At 42.4% G+C, this 22,808-nt stretch overlaps 1 protein-coding gene across 5 annotated transcripts in view; it reads right to left on the reverse strand.

Moving 5' to 3' along the window:
* The window catches only part of LOC139747993 (uncharacterized), a 585,795-nt gene that overhangs the window by 57,871 nt on the left and 505,116 nt on the right, over positions 1-22,808 (reverse strand). For all 5 annotated transcript variants that reach the window (XM_071660527.1, XM_071660528.1, XM_071660529.1 and 2 more), the window contains 4 exons: positions 14,645-14,776; positions 10,793-10,954; positions 8,108-8,232; positions 3,075-3,214 (listed from right to left, as the gene is read on the reverse strand). In XM_071660527.1, the coding sequence (XP_071516628.1) occupies positions 3,075-3,214; positions 8,108-8,232; positions 10,793-10,954; positions 14,645-14,776 (559 nt within the window). The remainder of the gene's footprint in view (positions 1-3,074; positions 3,215-8,107; positions 8,233-10,792; positions 10,955-14,644; positions 14,777-22,808) is intronic.

Genomic DNA, 22,808 nt, shown 5'->3' on the forward strand with positions numbered 1-22,808 from the left:
CCTCACCCCCTAATCTCTCAACTCCGCACAAATACATCCCCTTCATCAGCATCTCTTCACTCATCCTCTCCATATGTGTAAACTATTTCAACGCACTCTTAAATTCTCCCTCATACAAAGCTTACCGCCTCATGCGAGTCTTACACTCATTTATTTCAGGATCAGTCCTCCTCACGCTACATAGTGTCTTTAAGCATTTTAATTCCACCACATCAAACCCTTCCGTTCTAATATAATTTGGACTTCTGACTTGCACCAGTTCATCATCGTTTTAATAACTATACCATCAAACATAACTATTTTTGCCCTCTCACACAGTCACTTCATTTTCCATATACACCTCAACGACCCAAGGATCTTTCTCTTCATCCTACTTACCGTTCACTTTACCTCCCACTGTTCCATCCACTAACACGTACATTTTCAGATATCTAAAACACTCCTTTTCCTTCGGGGTCTCTCCACGCAAACTCGCATCCATACCAACCTCTTTCTGACCCTGCCAAGCCTCGAAACCTTAATTCTATCCATCTTAACTCCCAACTTCTCTCACCCCCCCCCCTCTCTCTCTCTCCCTGGCAACAGCTTGTCAAATTCTCACTGGTGGCATCCACAAACAGCAGCTGACTCACCTCCTGAGAGTACCTCCCTTCCCCCGCACTCTCAGCTTACTGTAAACCCACACCCTCTTTCCACAGCCCTCGTAAATGTTTACCTCCCTTATCATCCCATCCATAAACAGATTAAACGGCCATAGGGATATCAGGCACCCTTGGTGCAGACCCACCTTCACCTGAAATCACTCACAATCCTTCCTTCCTACTCGCCCACACGCGCCCTACAATCTCGATGAAAATCTCCTCATTGCTTCCAGCAGCTTTCTCCCAAGTCAAAGATTCATCGATTGATTCATAGCACCGTCACAAGGCATCTCTTCAGTCTTATCAGGCGCCTTCTTCAGATTCAAAATTACTTCATATATATATCTACTTTCTTCTAAATAATTCTAACTCAAGATCACCAGAGCAAACACCTGGCCCACACTTCCTCTGCTCCATCTAAAGCCAACATGATCCTCCCAGTCTAAAGCTTTATGAATGCCACCCCCCTTCATCCACCACTCTACCATATACACCTTACCATACAACACTCAACAGACTTATACCTCTGTTATTCGAGCATCCACTCTTGTTCCCCTTGCCTTTATATAATGACACTCTACAGATGCTTCACCTGTCCTCAGCCACCTCACCTTGAGCCATACATAAACTGAATATCCTGAATAACCAGTAAACAACACCCTTATAATCTTTCTTGAGAAGCTTCAAATGTCATCCCATTCACTCCGGTTACTTTGTCACACTTCATATGACACAAGGCTTTCACCGACTCTCCGCTTTCTACCATACTCTACACCGAGACTCCTGTCCACACACACTTCCACGTACACCGAGACTCCTGTCCACACACACTTCCACGTCTGACCTACCAATCATGTGCCACTATACAATAGAACACATTCAGAAGTTGTCGAAGATACTCGCCTCATCCCATCGTTTCCTCTTCTTCCCATGTTAACACTTACATATCTTCTCACAGCACTGACGCTCTCAAATATTCTCTTGTTCTCCTCACACTGTTCTCCTCCTTCCAGATCATTTGAATGTTTTTCCTTAAGTTTATCAATACTTTCTCAGCCAGGTTCTCACTTGCACTCTTTCCAGAACCTATACCTTCCGACCTCTAAACACTTTCCCTTGTACACCTCCTACTCTCTCTTGCCCTTTCTCTGCGCATACACCCATACAACTCTCTTTTTCCCTTTTACAAACGACTCAACTCCACCCCCCCTCTCCCTCCATTTTCATTCAACTCCATTCTCACACTCTCTCATCCCAGCTTATGCTTGCCACCTACAGATACAAGCACTAAACTATTTACGAAAATCTCTTTCATTCTTCGTCCTCTCCCCATCTTCATCCAGCCTCTCCTGACATACCCCCACATACACGCCTTTTTATCATGCACACTCACATTCACTACCCTTTGCCACCCACGTCTTCTCTTTCACTCAAACCAATACAAACTTTCACACGCATCTGCACTAAGAAGTGATCAGGCATCCCACCAGCTACCCCTCTCACGACATTCACATCTATAAGTCTCTCCTTTGCTCGCCTGTCAATAGTACATAATCTAATAATCCCGCCTCTCGCTGCCGGTGAGGCGAAGAAGCAAGATTAGCTGTATTGGGAGAGCAGGTACTGCCAAATGTGAGAGTTGAGGCAGAGATGAAAATGATTTCTAGATTCAATGTACAAGGAAGATACAGCTCTACATGAGCTCTGGTTTGAGGAAAGGTCGGTCAACTACAAGATATTATCAGAACAACTTCTGTGTGTATGAATTAGATCAACTTGACAGTGTTATCTTGTGAAAGAAATGTCAAAATTTTGACACGCGATCCAGACGACGAACCACAGATAAACTAGGTTAACGCCACTGTGGCCAAGTTACCGTGATGGTTATAAATGCCCCGTGGAAGGTATACTCAGTCTTCCTATGAATGGTGATGAGGACAGTGATAGTGGACTACAGGCGGAAGTAACACAGTGTTCCGTAAGACGACTGTGGAACACTGAGGCAAGCCAACGGTGTTCGCTCAAGTGACTTGTACGAGACAATATGATGGGGTTACAAGAGTTGATGATGCGACACTTTTACAGAAAGAAGAGACAGCTTTCCAGGTGAACACATGATCCATCATATGACATAATTACCAGCAATGAAATGAGAAATATATGGCAGGGGAGGAAGAATGGAAGAAGAAGTGAAACAGAAAAGTATAAAGGAATGACAAGACTATATCTGCTGGAGCCAGAAGTGGAAATCGTCCCGGTTGTTTTGATATCTGAGGACAGACGATCAATAGGGGTTAGGTTATATGGATTATCTTCCTGGGCATTTATGGATTAGCAATTTAGTTAACAGATATATTAAATGACCATGTAACAGGTAAATGGGCAGATAAATCATAGGCTGACAAATAGAGATAAATGGAGAAAAAAACTTACACAAAAAATGGCGATGTGGTTGTGAGGTTTCTGACCAGCTGGCCCAGGCTGTGGACCACTTTACCTCCCTGCTGTTTGTGTTGACCACCTCTGCTGCCACCGCCTCTCTCCTCACTACCACCACGGCTCGGGTCCTGCTTCTGGCGATCAGAAAGGACAACAGTTATAGCATATTTCCCTCACGTTATCCTTCTCCACAAACTGTGTCACTCCCTCGTGGTTATCCAAAGACCATAGTCCCAGAGGCAATGATTAGTTTAATTCTATAAACACAAAGTCTCCCTGTAAGTAGTTAATCACAGTATGAACCCCAAATTTGACCAACACCATCTAGCTGCTCTTACAAAGTTCGTGTCACAGCTTCGGTGTTATGGTGAACAAAGTCACTGTCACATCGCCGGGTTAAAACTATCAACCATGTCACCGTTACATTATGAGGATCAGTTTATGAGCCTAAAGTCCCCATATGGTACCACCTGATACCACTCAGTCACTGTAGCACTAGAACTAGTGACCCTGCTGACCCTTAGTCACTGTAGCACTGCCTAGTGATCCTACCGAGCCTCAGTCACTGCTGCACTGCTGAGTGAACCTACCGACGCTGAGTGACAATGCCACTGCTTCGTGACCTTTCACCTCCACAACTCACTGACACCGAACACTGACCCGGTCATCAGCCACTGTCACAGGCAGGAAATATTAATGGCCAACTGGAGAATTATATGACAGAGGCAGTAATGAAGCAAGGTGCTTTGTAACCTGAGAAGAGCTATCTGTGTCATCCACTGTGGCAATGATGATGTTACCACCTGATATATTGGCTCGGGAATGTCGCCAGCGTATTGCGTGGTGGTGTGGCCAGCAGGTACTGCCAACCTGGAGTCACTAAGACAATATTACCAAACCTGACACATCAGGAACACTCAAGACGACGAGGAAATGTACATTGGTAATTGTCTCAGAAATAAAGAAGAATGAATGTCAGATATGATGGAAGCTGATGCTGTGATACTCTTTAATACCGTTTCATATATATATATATATATATATATATATATATATATATATATATATATATATATATATATGGGATAGGGGATTAAGAATACTTCCCACGTATTCCCTGCGTGTCGTAGAAGGCGACTAAAAGGGGAGGGAGCGGGGGGCTGGAAATCCTCCCCTCTCGTTTTTTTTTTTAATTTTCCAAGGGAGGGAACAGAGGGGGCCAGGTGAGGATATTCCAAAAAAGGCCCAGTCCTCTGTTCTTGGCGCTACCTCGCTAACGCGGGAAATGGCGAATGGTTTGAAAGAATATATATATATATATATATATATATATATATATATATATATATATATATATATATATATATATATATATATATGACGCCATTTGGTAAACATGTGATAGATCACATGTTTATCAAATGGCGTCCTAGCTTCGTCTCTTCGATGTATATCAACTGACTGTTATATTTCTCTCTTGTGTCTCCCCTGATGATGTGATTATTACATGAAAGTGCACTTGGGAACTTTTCGTGTTTCATTTTCCCCGTGGACTCATAGGAAATATATATATATATATATATATATATATATATATATATATATATATATATATATATATATATATATATATATATATACGGAAAGAGAGAGGCGTGGAGAGCGTACCAAAACAACTCTCTCAATGGCAATTGACCTGCCGGAACTTCAAACAACCATCCAGAGCACCAAGAACTCAGACCCGGGGAAAAAGTGAGGCCTTTTTTATTTCCTCTTGGTTTCAAGTCCTGATGCTGCTTCACAGAGGCGGGAGAGGCAAGAGTGCACGAACAACGAAAAATGCAGTCACACACAATGAAATAATGGGTACAAATTACATTGAATTCATCCTAACCTTCAACGTTTGAATTATATAGAAGCTTCTTCCAAGCAGATTACATTACATTTTCCATAATTACAGATTCAGTTTGTTCATATATTCTACTATTAACAAATTATTCAGTCCTTAAAGGCAATAGTAGCTAGTTCTTGTAGAATTATTTACAACGACCCTCTTTGACATAAGAGTTATTAACTCTAGTAATCGTTTTAATATCTCATTTGTGTCACATTCATCATAATGGCAGCCACAATGTTCTCGCAAGTGTCTATGTACTGATATTTCAGGGAAAATAAAAAGTGTTCCTAACAGCAAAATGGTTAACGAGTTTTTCTTTCAAACAAGAGTGAAAAGATTTCAGATATTTTAATTGAAAATGTCTGTAGCTGAAGGAGTTAGCTGCACTGCTCGTTTGCTCTAATTAACCTCGTTCTTTTTTTTTTTTTCGTTGTTTTTGTACTAGTTCGTCGTTTCCCGTATCAGCGAAGTAGTGCGGAAACACCAGAAGAAAAGGTCTGACCCGCTCACATCCACTCTCCAGCTGTCATGTGCAGCACATCGAACCCACAACCCCTCTCTATCCACAGCCACACCCAAAAAGGTTTTTCTGAGCTACCCCAAGCTGCTTCACAAGCCCCATTTTGGTCCACTGGCAGCTAAACCTACTGTATAACCCCAGCTTCTGCAGTTTCTGACTCGAATCTCCCACCAGCACCGTGTCATCAGCAAACAGTAATAGACTAGCCCTCTGCTCCTCTTCCCAGAACCCGCCAATATGCTTCATCAAACACCAGTACTCACCAGACCCCACCAAGATGCATACGAACTCACCATTACCCACCAAAACATACCAGTATACACCATCACTCACCAGTACTCAACATAATCCTCCAATACACATCATTACTAACCACTGCCTACCAAAACACACAAATATTATCATTATTCACCAGTACTCACCATATCCCACCAATATACATCATCACTCACCAGTACTCACCATATCCCACCAATACACATCATCACTCACCAGTACTCAACTTATTCCACCAATACATACCAATACACACCATATCCTACCAATATACATCATCACTCACCAACACACACTATTTCCCACCAAAATACACATCATCACTCACCAGTACTCAACTTATTCCACCAATAAACATCAGTACTCACCATATCCGACCAAAATATACATCATCACTCACCAGTACTCATCACATTCCATTAATACACATCAGTTCTCACTATCATGAGACACTCACATGTATCGTCTGTTATTCATTACTGTACAGCTGTACTCATCACTACAGGGCAGGTGGGGCTAAGACTCCGGCTTTACTGAGCACGATGCCTGAGCACTGACCTGAGCAATGACCTGAGCAATGACCTGAGCAATGACCTGAGTAGGTTACCTGAGCACTGACCTGAGTACGTTACCTGAGCACTGACCTGAGCAGGATACCTGAGCACTGACCTGAGCACGTTACCTGAGCACTGACCTGAGCAGGTTACCTGAGCACTGACCTGAGCAATGACCTGAGTAGGTTACCTGCGCACTGACCTGAGTACGTTACCTGAGCACTGACCTGAGCAGGATACCTGAGCACTGACCTGAGCAGGTTACCTGAGCACTAACCTGAGCACTGACCTGAGTAGGTTACCTGAGCACTGACCTGAGTACGTTACCTGAGCACTGACCTGAGCACTGACCTGAGTAGGTTACCTGAGCACTGACCTGAGTACGTTACCTGAGCACTGACCTGAGCAGGATACCTGAGCATTGACCTGAGCACGTAGCCTGAGCACGTTGCCTGAGCACAAAGCCTGAGCACTTTACCTGAGCACTGACCTGAGCACGTAGCCTGAGCACGTTGCCTGAGCACTGACCTGAGCAGGTTACCTGAGCACTGACCTGAGCAGGTTACCTGAGCACTGACCTGAGCAGGTTACCTGAGCACTGACCTGAGCACTTTACATGAGTACTGACCTGAGCACTTTACCTGAGCACTGACCTGAGCACTTTACCTAAGCACTGACCTGAGCACGTTGCCTGAGCACTGACCTGAGCACGTTACCTGAGCACTGACCTGAGCAGGTTACCTGAGCACTGACCTGAGCAGGTTACCTGAGCACTGACCTGAGCACTTTACCTGAGCACTGACCTGAGCACTTTGCCTGAGCACTGACCTGAGCACTTTACCTAAGCACTGACCTGAGCACTTTACCTGAGCACTGACCTGAGCACTTTACCTGAGCACTGACCTGAGCACTTGACCTGAGCACTGACCTGAGCACTGACCTGAGCACGTTGCCTGAGCACTGACCTGAGCACGTTGCCTGAGCACTGACCTGAGCACTTTACCTATGCACTGACCTGAGCACTTTACCTAAGCACTGACCTGAGCACTTTACCTGAGCACTGACCTGAGCACTTTACCTGAGCACTGACCTGAGCACTTTACCTGAGCACTGACCTGAGCACTTGATCTGAGCACTGACCTGAGCACTTTACCTGAGCACTGACCTGAGCACGTTGCCTGAGCACTGACCTGAGCACTTTACCTATGCACTGACCTGAGCACTTTACCTGAGCACTGACCTGAGCACTTTACCTGAGCACTGACCTGAGCACTTGACCTGAGCACTGACCTGAGCACTGACCTGAGCACGTTGCCTGAGCACTGACCTGAGCACGTTGCCTGAGCACTGACCTGAGCACTTTACCTATGCACTGACCTGAGCACTTTACCTAAGCACTGACCTGAGCACTTTACCTGAGCACTGACCTGAGCACTTTACCTGAGCACTGACCTGAGCACTTTACCTGAGCACTGACCTGAGCACTTGATCTGAGCACTGACCTGAGCACTTTACCTGAGCACTGACCTGAGCACGTTGCCTGAGCACTGACCTGAGCACTTTACCTATGCACTGACCTGAGCACTTTACCTGAGCACTGACCTGAGCACTTTACCTGAGCACTGACCTGAGCACTTTACCTGAGCACTTTAACTGAGCACTTTACCTGAGCACTGACCTGAGCACTTTACCTAAGCACTGACCTGAGCACGTAGCCTGAGGACTGACCTGAGTGTAGACCAGCAGGGTGTACTCCGTGTTCATGCTCCTGAGTACTGACCTGAGTGTAGACCAGCAAGGTGTACTCCGTGTTCATGCTCCTGAGTGGTCCAGGGCGACAGTGAACCATGAACCCGGAGGCCGTGTGGTTCCTGACGGTGCAGCTGCTGACGGGGCCCGGACGACCTGGGAACGAACATGGGGGTGAGAAGGGCGATGGGAGGTGGGGGAGAGAACAGACGAGGGAGGAGGTGGTACTGGGAAGAGAACAGGCAGGGGAGGAGGTGGTACAGGGGAGAGAACAGACGGGGGAGGAGTTGGTACTGGGGAGAGAACAGGCAGGGGAGGAGTTGGTACTGGGGAGAGAACAGGCAGGGGAGGAGTTGGTACTGGGGAGAGAACAGACGGGGGAGGAGTTGGTACTGTGGAGAGAACAGGCAGGGGAGGAGGTGGTACAGGGGAGAGAACAGACGGGGGAGGAGTTGGTACTGGGGAGAAAGTTGATATGGGAGTCGTTGGTATTGGGGGAGAGGACAGACTGAGGAAGAGCTGGTGTTGATAGGAATGGAAGTAAGGAAAGACAGGCAAGATAGATAGAGAGAGAGAGAGAGAGAGAGAGAGAGAGAGAGAGAGAGAGAGAGAGAGAGAGAGAGAGAGAGAGAGAGAGAGAGAGAGAGAGAGAGAGAGAGAGAGAGAGAGAGAGAGAGAATCACAGCCAGAACGGGTGAGGAAGACAGCGATAAGTAAAAACAAATATGAAATAAAGGGAAAGATATAAGACAGAATACGTAGTGAAAAAGATCGTGGAGTTGAATCTTTAGAAGATAAGTACTTAGACGTAACGAGAGATAAAGATGAGATCATATCGTGGGTGATCATAATCAGTACAGAACACAGTGAACGAAAGGAATGTATGGTTTTACACAAGACACAAAATGCAAAATTAGACGAAGTGAATAAAATGAATGGGTATGGATAGGAGGGAGAGGGATGAGTGGAGGGAAATATAGGAAGAAGAGAAAGGCTTGGGAGAGTAAGATGTGTTCTATTTTCTATATTTATAGCTATAGAAACTTGAAACCCTCGACTTTGTGAATAATACAAAATTCATACTGTAGACATTGTAAACAGAAAAATTACTAGACAGTTGCTATTCACTGAAGACACATATATTATCATTAGATATACATTCAATCATTAGAACAATCCATTGTATAGTCTTGATACCTAAAAACAGATGTTTCTCCCCTTATGACTGGTGAAAATCATCTAAGATACAGTCTGGAGTCAAGAAATCAATACCAAAACGATACTATTTTTGCAAAGCTTTATATCAATTATCTCAAACTTTACCACCACTGAAGACACAGCTCATGTCGTTGGTACAGTCACTTTGCTACAGGAGACGAACTTTCTACAGCAAGTTATTGTAACCATTTACTATACACTACCACTAATAATTGTAATAAAGAATATATTACGACTTCTTGGTAAGTCTAGTCTAAAAACAATGAGAGAACATAAGAGAGAGACAAGGAAAACTGTAAAAGTTCCATATGACTGAAAGTTTGCCAATATTACAACAATATCATATAAAAATTCCTTGCCCAAAGCTTACTGCACAATTATCTTAATGTCCACAGTTAGTAAATTATGTAAAACATCATTCGTGATGATACTGTAAATCACGTAGAGAATGAAGACTCACTTCGGAATTCGCAAATTATGGTTTTAGGGCAAAATCAATCATGTCTGACAAGATCTGCTTCATTCTTTCATGATCTAATGTACATCTAAGATAAGACGAAAACAGGTCATGTCATCAGTTCAAATTTCCTTTGTTATTTAGAAAATGTGATGACTGGTTGTAACAAAGTCTCAGATTGGTTAAACGTACCAAGTAGTGTGACACAGGGATCAGTTTTCGTATTTCTATCTCTAATACGCATTGATGACATTGCTAATAAGATACAAGATATCAAAATTTGCAGAAGATTCTATGCCAAGAAACTAAGCTACAACAAGAATTGAATAGCTACAGCTCCAAGCTGGCGTGGCAAGTCTGATGGAGAAAGGTTATAAGATAGCAAATAAGTTTCTACATTGACAAGCGCAAAATATGACACATCTGCTGTTAAATTTACGAGGCAGCTACTATACGAATCCTGCTGGGCAATAGAAAGTCAACTAGGAATAAGACTTAGATGTGATAATCTCTGATGACCTACAGCGAAGCAGAGGCAATGTTTATAAACTCACCCTAAGAGCGGGAAATGAATTTGCAGGGGTTGGCGTTACAGTGATGCAGGGTGTAGAGTTAGAGCATAATGAGCCTGCTCTTATGACATACTGGGGAGAGACCTAATGACGTATCACGGGGTAAACTTATACAGAGAGACCTGGTGACTTATTTCCGTCCTTGTGACTTACCTTTTATATTGACAATAAACCTAGGGTAACCTCGTGACTTACCCCAGGTGTAGATAGTAAACATGAATGGGACAGGGGTCGGCCATTTGATTTACCCTGTTTGCAGACAGTAAACTTACAAGCACGGACGGTAAATAACTGTGATTACAAACGATAAAGTTCAGGCAGTGGACTTCGATATTTTTCTGCTCATAAATGCTACAGTTGAAGGGTCTGCCTGGTGGCCTGCCTGCATGCAAACCGTAAACATGTTGAGTGCTTTCACTCGTCGGTGTACAGTGAGTCAACATCAGGGCAGTGTTGCCAGATGTGTTACCTCGTGTGTAGATTGTGAACCTGCAGGGAGCAGCTTGGGCACCGACTGCGTTCTGAGCCGAGCACCACACCTCGACACTCTCCTCCTCCAGGCGACTTAACGTGTAATGCCCCGTTAGGCCTTCCTCCCGACCCACCGTGTGTAGCCTCATCGGCGGACTCTCTGTGGTGGACAGGGAAGCGATAATACAGGAGGAACACATGATACATGGACGTACATGTAGTAAACGGAGAAAACATGTAGTCGACAGGAAACGCTTGGTAGACAGGGTGAGACAATATAGACAAGAGAAAATGTTTAGGAATAGTGGAAATGTGGTAGATATAAGGCATGCTGCAACCATTACTATACACTTTAATATAACGAAGAACATATGGCTCAAGGAGAAAGAATATATGCATGAGGAGACACACGAAAAACGAGGGAAATGGTACATATACTTGGGAGAACATATGGTAGACGGGGGAGATATACTAGACAGAGAAGGTATGATAAACGAGGAACATTTGACAGATGGACAACATATGTTAGGCAATAGAGCATGTAAAGTATATCATGGTTGCAACATCTAATTCCAGACAGAAGATGGACAAAGGAGAACAATGGGTGATGGTGTTATATGTCATAGACAGAGCAACATAGATGAACATGATGTGTTGACTGGGGAAACATGCAGTAAATAAAGATGAGAAGCGAACTAGGGAAAGCATGGTAGACAAGGAATGTATGAAAATGGAATATATATCATACATACGACCATATCGCAAACGAAACGTACATTATACTGGTTCCTTATAGCACATGGGAATGTTAGAGAAGACTTAGAATACAGAAGGCAAGAAAACATATCGCAGGCAGCGAACATTATGTAGAGGGGATATATGTGTGGCAGACAGAGGAAAAAAAATGATATATAAGGAGTATAAATTACATGAGAAATTTATGTTAGACTACAAGAAAAACAGGAGACAGGGGATGATGTTATCGATTGGAGATTACGTAACAGAAGAGACTGTAGGTCATGAAGGGGATTGTATGGCACATTGCACAGGGTAAAATTAGCAGGACATTGATCCCTTGCATAGAAGGGGACAGAGTAAATAGAGATTACTGGTAGACATGGCACCGTGTAGCTAACGAGGTATATGGAATACACAAGAGACATCAGATGGACGGAGGTACATGAAATAACATCAGATGGACGGAGAAGCATATAGCCAGTGTTAAGCTAAGGGAGATACAGACGGTAAACATGGTAGGTGTGCTGGGAGCTGATGGTGGATAGAAAACCGATGTTAGAAGGTAAACAGGATCTTACGGTACACTAGAGAACTTAGAACAGAAGGAAGGAACACATTGCACAAAGGGTGTGTGGTATACAGGAAACGCTTTGTAGAAACAAAGGGAAATGAACCGACGTGAGAAGTGGATATGTACATAACGTAGGCACAACATACACAAAAGATAGGGAAAAAAAATTGCACCAATACATAAGTGTTACCGGACTGCGCCTCCATGACGTTACACCGCAAGAGAAAAAAACAGACTGTATCACTGGTGGAACAGCCTCGTTAAAGAACTACTCTCCCCAAAGGAATCTACATTTCCCTGCCACAAGAAGTAGCGTAACCTATGGCTACAAGAGCCCTTAGAAAGAAGTTCCACGTAAAACCGGGAATCTTTTTATGGAAATTAGTTTTAGGCATAAATATATAACCAAATGTATGCATACACAGACATACATTCAAACTTGAACACATCTACACACGCTAACATAATGGTTAGCGTCGTTACCCATAGTTCACTCACTCAAGTTCAAGTCCTGGAGGCGGCAGTCTGCCCACAGCTAACCCAGCTGTTCATTCTCCTGTTGGTGGTGATCAAGAAATGAGTACCTGGCTCAGGCTGGGATGTATATGGGTGTGAAGTGTACATATAAGAATTAAGACTTGGTATGTATACAAGGCTAAGAAACGGGACAACACGAGTGTAAAACTCTCCCCAGTAACATACAGATAGTTTACACACACACACACACACACACACACACACACACACACACACACACACACACACACACACACACACAGGCAAATAAAACATAAAATATAAAATGAGAGATTAAATCACATTGACATAAATGATGAAAAACTAAGAAATTGTTTGCTGTTAAGCACAAACCACCTTCAGTAAAGCCGCCTTCAACAGAGTAATGGATTACTGGTTAGATATACGTAGGTCGTTTATGGGATCTGGTCTGCAAGGTCATCAGGAATCTGTAAATAAAGAACTTATGAAGAGGAATAGAATATGGACGTAGTGAGAGTTCTAGGTCTAAAGAACATGACTAAAGTGATAGAGAAGAGGAGGAGGAGGAGGAGGAGGAGGATATATTGCAAAGAAGGAATGGGACACACCCAATATCTTACACTTAAGACGGGACATGTACACTGAGGAAGCCTTAAGGCATCCTTACAGGCCTGCAGACAGTGAACATTTAAAAATGGTGCGTACATAGAAAGCCAAAACAAGGGAAGAGCTGGAAACATCCAGTGAGAAAATACATACAACAGACAACCTGAAAATGAGCCAGAGGCAAGAAGAATTTTCCCATCCATCGAGAATGGAAGCGAAGAAGTCAGTAACTGAATGGGAAAGTTTCTGCCAAAAATTAAAGTAGACAGATGTTGACTGTAAAGGAATTTGAATCTAAGATCGAGTGGCTATGAGTAAGATGGTGAAAAACATAAAAACGACTGCATGCAAAGGAGAAACTACCCAACTGTAAGACAACAATATCTTGAGTTCTATGACGAGCTGGTTTATCTTGGATCAGAGAGATGGATGGGTAGACTGTGTGTTCCTGGACTGTCAGAAAGCCTTTGACACTGTGACCATTTGAAGTTGATTAAGAAGCCAAAGCCTCAGGCAAGATTAAGGGAATAAGGGCCCGGTCTTCGTCCCATTGCTATTCATGGTGCATGTAAATGACTTGGCTGATGGACAACTCGTATATGAATATGTTGGTGGATGATCTCAAGGTCATGAGAGAACTAAGGCGAGAAGATGATTGCATCAACTTACAAGGGGACCTGGACAAACTCCAAAGTAAGTCTGAAAAATGAATCATGAGATTCACTGAGAGTAGGGACGTGGTGAGGAGGATGGGACTCAGTGAAAGAAAGGCTCGGTATGAACACTTTACCTTGGGACATACAGGAATCTATGTGTGAGGGAGACCTACAGGTCGACAATGTGCCTAATCTGTCGCAAGAGTTGCATATCAGGGGAAATGCGAGAGAGGTATGCTGCCTCCTGGCGAATATCAGAGTCGCATCTAAGTATTCAGTGTTGATAAGGAAATATTTGGTAAGATATTCAGAGTATATATCAGGCCAAAACTGGATTACATCTCTGAAGATCGGTTACCATATTGAAGAAGAACAAAGATCTGATCGAGCAAGTACAGAGAAGAGCAACCAAGATGGTGCCTAAATGAAGACATCTGTGCCACAATGAAAGACCGAAATACAGAGTCGTGTAATGTGGAGGAAGGAGAGAACTGATGACAGGAGTCTTTGAGTTTCTGATTTATTTGGACGATATGGAGCGACCAAAACCCAAGACGACAAGCTGTAAGAAAGAGTGTAAATAAATGCTGGTATAGTGTACGGTTGGCTGATGTTTGCAATTGCCTTAGAAAGATTCAGTGAATACCAACTGTACACAAAGGTTTAAAAGCCTAATTAACGGTACAGAAAAACTTTAAGGAATGAGGCCTCTCGAGTGTAGAGCTCTCTCACTCCCCGTACTGTACAAAAAAGGTAAATAAAAATACGTCAACACACGTACCTGCTTTCCTCTTAAGAGCCCAGCTGAAGGTAACGGCAGCGGGGTAGGCAAGGACGCTACAGGCGACGGTGACGGAGCCGCCCCTGGCTGCCACGTACTCCTGCTGTTGCTTCTCGTCACACACCGGCCTGACTGTGAGGGAGAAACCAGATGACGCAACTAAGGGACGTGGTAATAGTGAGGGAACACAGGGACCTGACGGTGACAACATTAATGATAAGGTGGCCCGGGAAACTAGTGATGAAAATGGTGAGACAATTGTGGAAACTGATGATGAAAATGATGAGACAATTGTGGACACTGGTGATGAAAATGATGAGACAATTGTGGACACTGGTGATGAAAGTGGTGAAGAATGTGAGGGTAATGTTTGTGACCATCACCGTGGTGATGAGACAACTCATGAAATATCGCTTAAATTGATGGTGATGATAATGAGGCGGCTGAGGAAATCTGTGATGAGGAAGGTGATGATAATGAGGCAGCTGAGGAAATCTGTGATGAGGAAGGTGATGATATGAGGCAGCTGAGGAAATCTGTGATGAGGAAGGTGATGATATGAGGCAGCTGAGGAAATCTGTGATGAGGAAGGTGATGATAATGAGGCAGCTGAGGAAATCTGTGATGAGGAAGGTGATGATAATGAGGCAGCTGAGGAAATCTGTGATGAGGAAGGTGATGATGAGGAACGTGAGGGAACGGTCAGTGAAAGTGACGATGAGAAATATGATCGGTATTTTGATCAATGTTTTGATGGCGAGACAATTGAGGGAACTCTGGACGAAAATGTGGAATGATGAAAGAGCCGAAGTAATCGATGATGAACATGATGGCGATGAGAGAGTCAAGGAAACTTGTGCTGAAATGATGATGTATATTGTAGTAGATGAAAGGGTCATGATGACAGGAAACCTGGGGGTTCCATGAGGAGGTTATCTGCAATAATAATCTCATTTGTTGTAGAAACAGGATACTAAGGCAAGAGGCATCTCCCGACCCACAGCTCCCCCATCCCGCCTTTATACCCGGCAAGTAAAAAAAATACAATATAGAGTTAGTATGGAGAGACTATACTGCCATGGAAGTTTTATGGGAAAGTGTGAACGGGAAAAGTTCCCCCATTCCAATTGCGACGGGCTTCTCCGAGGACGAGGCTGAAATGGGGAAAGGAAAAACAAAGTTCACTTTTTTAATTACTTTTAGAATTAGTTTTTACCTTCTTAGACCAGACTTGCTGATAATAGCTATCAATGATGTATTTCTGCGGTTAGACAATTATTGATGAGATTGGTAATGGAAGTTGGACACAGACAACCTGGAGTGGCCCGAGTGGTGGTGAAGGAAGAGAAGGAACTGGGAATATAAGCGATGCTGACGGGAAAAAAAAGATTGACTTCATGATGATGTTCAGAGAGCTGCAGGAATTAGCGAGTCAGTAGGATAGATATGAGTAATCTGTTACTCTCACAGTGAGTCCTGGTGATGAGGGAAAGTATACTGGTGCTGTGATCTAACGTGTTAAGGAGAGACAGGATAACAGTGAAGGATATCGTGATATCAACGTGTTAAGGAGAGACAGGATAATACTGAAGGATATCGTGATATATTCAAGCCACAAAAATCTAATAAAACTGATCAGTAATTTACTCTGTGGTGAAGATAATCATGATCACAGAGAGGTAACATTGATAATCACATGATTAAAGATATTAACTGATGCAGAGGTTTAGTTTGAGGTGGGGAAAGTTGGGATCACAGTGAAGGAAGCAGTGATTATTCACGTGTCATACACTGCTGTTCTTAATGATCGTACATATACGAGACACGATGATATGACGTTCATGTTGATGAAGAGGGAAGTAATATGAACTACAAGTTGGAAGACTCATTAGAAAGCAATCATGTTAATGATGAGAGCAGAAAATGTATATCATAACATGAATACTGTGTTTGTGGTCTTTAAGAAATATATATGGTGAGGGTAGATGCCAGAGAGAGAGAGAGAGAGAGAGAGAGAGAGAGAGAGAGAGAGAGAGAGAGAGAGAGAGAGAGAGAGAGAGAGAGAGAGAGTAAAGTTTGCGTAGAGGGGAGGAGAGAAGCATATTGATCTGAGGCAACAGTTATGGCAGAATATTTTAGCCAGAGGAAGGGGTGGTGGAGGTGACCAGAGGGAGGCAAATGTGGTCGTAGAAGTAGAGAGGTGTAGTGGTGGTGTGGCAGAGTGGCTGTGGGGAAGGGTAGATGGTGGCGAGTGTGAGGAGGGAGGAGAGATGACGGTGATGGGAGATAAAGAGGTCACACTGGGGGAGAAACTGGTGATATAAAACGAACATTTTCGCAGACGAAAGACGGTGGTACTGACAGATAAATGGGTCACAAAGGGGCGAGAAACTGGCGGAGAGAGAGAGAGAGAGAGAGAGAGAGAGAGAGAGAGAGAGAGAGAGAGAGAGAGAGAGAGAGAGAGAGAGAGAGAGAGAGAGAGAGAGAGAGAGAGAGAGAGAGAGAGAGAGAGAGAGAGAGAGAGAGAGTTAGTAGGTGGCGGCGATATAGACAGGGATCGCAAAAAAAGGGGGGGGAAGAGTCTTTGCCTGAGAGAAAATGGTTTCAGAAAAGTTGGAAATGATGGAGATTGTGGTAACAAGAGAAAGGGATCATCAGACCAAAAGAAAAATGATGGCGTTTGTGGCAAAAGGGAAAGTTGACCGTCTTATTGAAGAAATTAAAGATAGTGGCAGAGAAGGAAGCGCAGATTGGAAGAGAAGAAAATGACTAAGAAAAATCGCCATAGTATAAAGTGAGGGAGCTATTGGTAATCACTGATGAAGAGGAGGATAGAAAGTGACCTACACTACAGGGCTGTAATGGTGAGGTGGATTATAGAATGACTGTGAGTAAATGAATGTAATGATGATGAGGGAGAAGCTAATGAGGTGAGGAATATTGTAATGATGATGAGGTAGAAGGTGATGAGGAATAATGTGATAAAGATGAAGGAAAAGATGAAGGAGGGAAATTATGATGATGATGATGAAGTGGACAAATGGTGAAAACCGAGTGAAAAAGAATGTTGAAGGAAGGAACTGTGATAATATGAATGAAGGAGGTAAAGCAGGAAAAAATTTTCTTATCTGAACCATTAGAAACATAGTATCTATCAACACTGTTGTGACATTACCGTTCCTGTGGCAAAAGGAGGCACTGAAATTCCACCTCTGTCAGAGTCAATTGCTAAGGAACTAATATAGAAACAATGAGAATAAATCATTTACATCATCTTGCATAACGAGTGACGAACAGTGAACTTGTCATAATCAGACGCGTCACTGCCAATCCCTGATTTTCACAGTCAGTGAAGCATCGGTTACAAGGTATGGGTGATATGTTGGGATGATAATTGCCACATGTAATCAGTCTTCACTTTCATATGCTGAAACGAATGTTATAATGAAAGCTTTGGCTAATGTATCTAATTCTATTACGCTCTACAGGCATGTATATTTGTATTTTCCCCACGAATTTAGTATTTTCTAGTGGACTTCTGTAAAATACAAGTATCTCCACCTCTCACACAGCCTTCTAAACCAATAAATGTTTTCCCCCACAAAAAGGCTTCATTTCCATTTGTTAGCATCCCAGATTCATTCGTCACCTCAAACTTTTATCTTCACTCGCTCCTTTACCCACGCACGCACAAAACTCTTCGAAGCTCACACTGTCTTAACTTTATCCCTCGGCCTCATTTCCTGAAACGTTTCTAGACTTCAGCAGCTAATTCACTGAATCTAAACCCTCGTAGCTTCAGCTGAACGATCTTAAATCTCCCCCACACACTTTATATTGGCTATGCATCCTCCTCTCTCCTATCAGTATAGACTTTCTCATTCACGCGATTCCAAATTCTTTTCACACTCGATTACTTTCTTGCATCATCATTCTTTATCTTATCATGTTCCGAATTCATCTTAGAGAGTGCGTTTCTCTTCAGCTTTCATACCTATCAGTTCCTAAGACTATTCATATGAATTACATAAAGAAAAAAAAAGTTTCTTTTTCAATCGACATTTTATCTCGTATAATAATGTTAGTTATTCATATGATAATCAGGAAAGTAAGACTACAACCTCCACCTGTAACTACTTTCTCTCATGTGGGTGGAAGATTAATATGATATAGCAATATAAACACAATCATAGAAATCATTCAATAGACATTTGTCGTGGGGATGTGAGAACTGACAAACTATATAAATAATAACAGGGATGATACAATTATCTCTACGTCGCTTCTGATAACAAGAGGAAGGTGGCTGGAAACTATGTTTAATGACTGAATATCCTCAGTAACAGTCCCATGTAGGGAAGTCCTCCTACACTTATCATTCTTATTCACTTTTGTATAATCTTGAGCACATTTTCCTACACCATTATATACTATGAAAACTTTTTCTTTCTTAGTTGTAATAATTAACGTGAAGCTATTTTCGTTTTGCAAAATAACCTTGACTTTCATAAAACACTTTTTCATCTGGCTCGACAGACTGGAATCAATGATATCATGCAAGTGTAGCTTTACTCATTGTTGCTTTTGTATACTGGAATAGACTTTATGTGACTTGGAATGGTAGTGATGTTTCTTATCAAAAGATACTCAGTATTAGCCAGGACAGAGATGACGTCTACCTGCAACCCTGAACTCTTGCTAAAGACGTTTGACTAACATTACAGCCATATTTCCAGAGCAACTATAATTCCCTCTCAGCCTTAACCTGCCATTAGCCACTAAATAACTACTTTGGACCCTTGAATAACCATCTTAATAACTATGTAGAGAAAATATGATATTGCTGAAGGATGACGTCTTACGTTAGTGACCACAGAAAACGATACTGAAGGCATATGATCATAACAATGTTTGCCACAATGCTGCTGTTGCCTCATGACACAAATGGGAAGGATATGTAGAGTGAAAATCATCTTTTGAAAAGGTCTTCAATATCCTATAAAAGCTACTCATCTACATCAAGTTATTAGTGCTATGTTTCATCCAATATCCAGAGACACTGAACCAACCATGAGTATGAATTTACGACCTACAACACAAGGAAAGGAAGGCAATGAAAATTCCAATCTTACGTGTCATCTCCCCTCACAATACTCACTACACAGCAGCATAATATGTGACTATAGTACACAGGAAGAACTAGCGATATGAGGGTTGGGTGTAGCAACCTAAAATTCAGTGTATGATCATTAGTACTGACTTAACTGGTGTTGGTTCAAACTTAACCGAATCATTAGTATAGATTTAACCTAATCTTTGGTATAGACTGAACTGAAGTAATTCATAAATGAACCGAGTCAGTTTAAAGTTATGATCTCGGAAGTGAACGAAGTGGAAGTGAACGAAGAATAATAATGTATGTGATAAAATGATAAATCGTTGGCTCAGTTTGACGGATGAGAAGGACGAACCAAGAATTCTGAAATAACAGAAGATATTTCGAAAAACTGTTGATACTCGAAAATCTGAGATGATTGCCTGCGTTTGTAAATTGTTTACATTGTTCGTCTTGACATTTTTCATGGAATCTTGTCGACCTGATATTCTTCTAGTTATTGGAGGGTATATTATCATCCTTCAAAAATGGGTACAAGATTAAATTCTCAAGTGACTCATTCTTACGAGTCTGGATTACTCATATCAGCTAGAACTCATGAGTCAGTTCGGGGTCCTCATGTCAATCTATTATCGCTGATGGACGCTTCGCCCGCCACAGGTTTCCCATAACTTGAGATTTCAAAGTGAAATCATTTTCAGTTTATGTGTCTGATAGTCAGGTTGGGTACGGCCACCTATGATTTCCTTGCTATGCAATTATACAGAGACAAATAGTTATTGAAGAGGTGTGGTAATTATGAATGCATAAGGTTGACTGGCTTATAAAGATGTTTGACTGTAGGTGTGTTCATGCAAAGTTAATGGTTGATAAGTTGAAGTGTGGGAGGTTATGAACGTCTAGGATGGCTTACATGTACGCCATGTATTGACGGAGAGGAGAAAGGATGCCATGTGGACAGAACGTGAAAGATCATTAATGGATTTAGGTACATTGGAGGAATGGTGGTGACTTGAATGAGTGGATGGTGGAGATATTGAAGAAGGAAATGATACAAGGTTATAGGATTCCCGGTGCGGATGAGTGGTAAAAACATCTGTGGATTGTGTGCAGTAGTGAACATGACTGTTGCAAATACGTACTTTGAATATGACGATGTCTTATACAATATTCAGACACGGTGAAGATGAGGTAGCCAAGAACATGATTTATTTGTTTTTAGTAAGAAGGAATATGGCTGGTGGTGTGGATGATGTGTGATCTGAGAAAGGCCTGGGAGGGAGGATAAGTTAAATCATGTCGTAGTAATGTATGGAGAGTCTTGTATTCGAAGATGATATAGCGCGAGACATATCAATAAAAAAGGAGGATGGATGGAAGTAGAAAAGTTAGGAATGAAAAAGTCAAACGTACGCTACAAGAAAATACAAATAAAAGCTAACAGGATCAGAAAAAGTTTTGGGCTGGGTTGAGATGACTGGAGACAGCTTAAGATCACGGAGCTGGAGGCTTCCAGGGAAGTGTGGTGTTCCGCATGTATAAGTTGTGGAAAAGAGAGGTACTGCATAGTGGAATGAGGATCAAAGAAAGTTGGTGGTTGAAAAGACGAGAGACTGAAAAGAGATGGAAAGTAATATAAAGCTATGAACAGAAAAGTTAAAAGAATTATATATGTGTCAATAAAAGAAAACGAAAAGAGAAACTCGGAAGAAAAATTCATCAGAATCAAAAAGAGAATAGCATGTTATACTTGAAGGAGGTAAATAAGACTGGACGAGAGAGAGAGAGAGAGAGAGAGAGAGAGAGAGAGAGAGAGAGAGAGAGAGAGAGAGAGAGAGAGAGAGAGAGAGAGAGAGAGAGAGAGAGAGAGAGAGAGAGAGAGAGAGAGAGAGAGAGAGAGAGAGCAAATATATTAGACAAGCCATGAAGAATACAAGTCACAAATGGTGAAGGTTGTGAGGGACAGAGAGAATATCTAAAAGAACTGAAGAGAGATGATGGTGAAAGAGACGGATCTCTTGGTTCCTTAGATACTAAGGCATATAGAAAGACAAATAGGCACATGGAAAAAGAAGACATTACAAAACAAAAAGTAAAAAAATTAAGCTCATGCAGAATGGAAAAGCTATGAGCACACATGTGGTGGTGCGAGAGATTGTGTACAGTGAAACTGCTGTGGAGTACATCCGGAAAGTGTTTATGGAAACATGGAAAAGTGGTCAAGTGGACGAAGCCAATAACTGCTCCACTGTACATTGGAGAGATGAATTAAAATGAGTGTAAGAATGAACGAGAAATGAGTCTTCTTGGCATAGTTGGCAAGGTGTATTGTAGGATGGTAAACAATCGTGTTGAAGAGGATCACTGAATCCCTTTATTGGTGTAGAACAAATGCATTGAGGAAGGTATGAGTCTATCTAGACTAGGGCAAAGAAATTGATAGGTTGCGTAGTATAGCTGATATGAGGAGACCAGGCCCATAGGAAACACAGGGATGTGAGGGGAAAAATGGAGTAAAGAATTCAGATGGAAAGGTGTTTGTATGAAGTTATTTAGGTTATGTGGAACGTCCAGCACAAGACAGGTTGTTCAAGATGTACAGGAGAACAACAGAAGGTAAAAGGAAGAGAACCCCGCTTAGGAAATGAAAAGAATTGATGAGGGTATGGGATATCTCAGTTAAGGTTGCTGAAAGAACTGATGAGGGTATGGGATATTTCAGTTAAGGTTGCTGAAAGAACAGACAACCATTTCATGCCCTATGTGGGTGTTATCCATGAAGTTGATTCCACTTAACAGATTAACTCGGTGTGTAAAGTGAATCATAGACCACTGTCATAAGTGTGGAAGTTCCCGTTTCAGTTTAATACACTGGATGGTGAGTAAGGATGTGTGTGAGTGATGCAGAGGCAGTAATTCACTGATGCAGCAGACTATACCGAGAGTGGAGTAATGTTTGTAAGCACAAACATAGATGGAAATCTTACACTACCGAAAAGACTGACGTACTAACGCCAAGATGAGGCATCTAGATACACAAAAAATACA

The sequence above is a fragment of the Panulirus ornatus genome, chromosome 71 (assembly GCF_036320965.1).
Source record: "Panulirus ornatus isolate Po-2019 chromosome 71, ASM3632096v1, whole genome shotgun sequence".
Taxonomy (NCBI): Eukaryota; Metazoa; Arthropoda; class Malacostraca; order Decapoda; family Palinuridae; genus Panulirus; species Panulirus ornatus.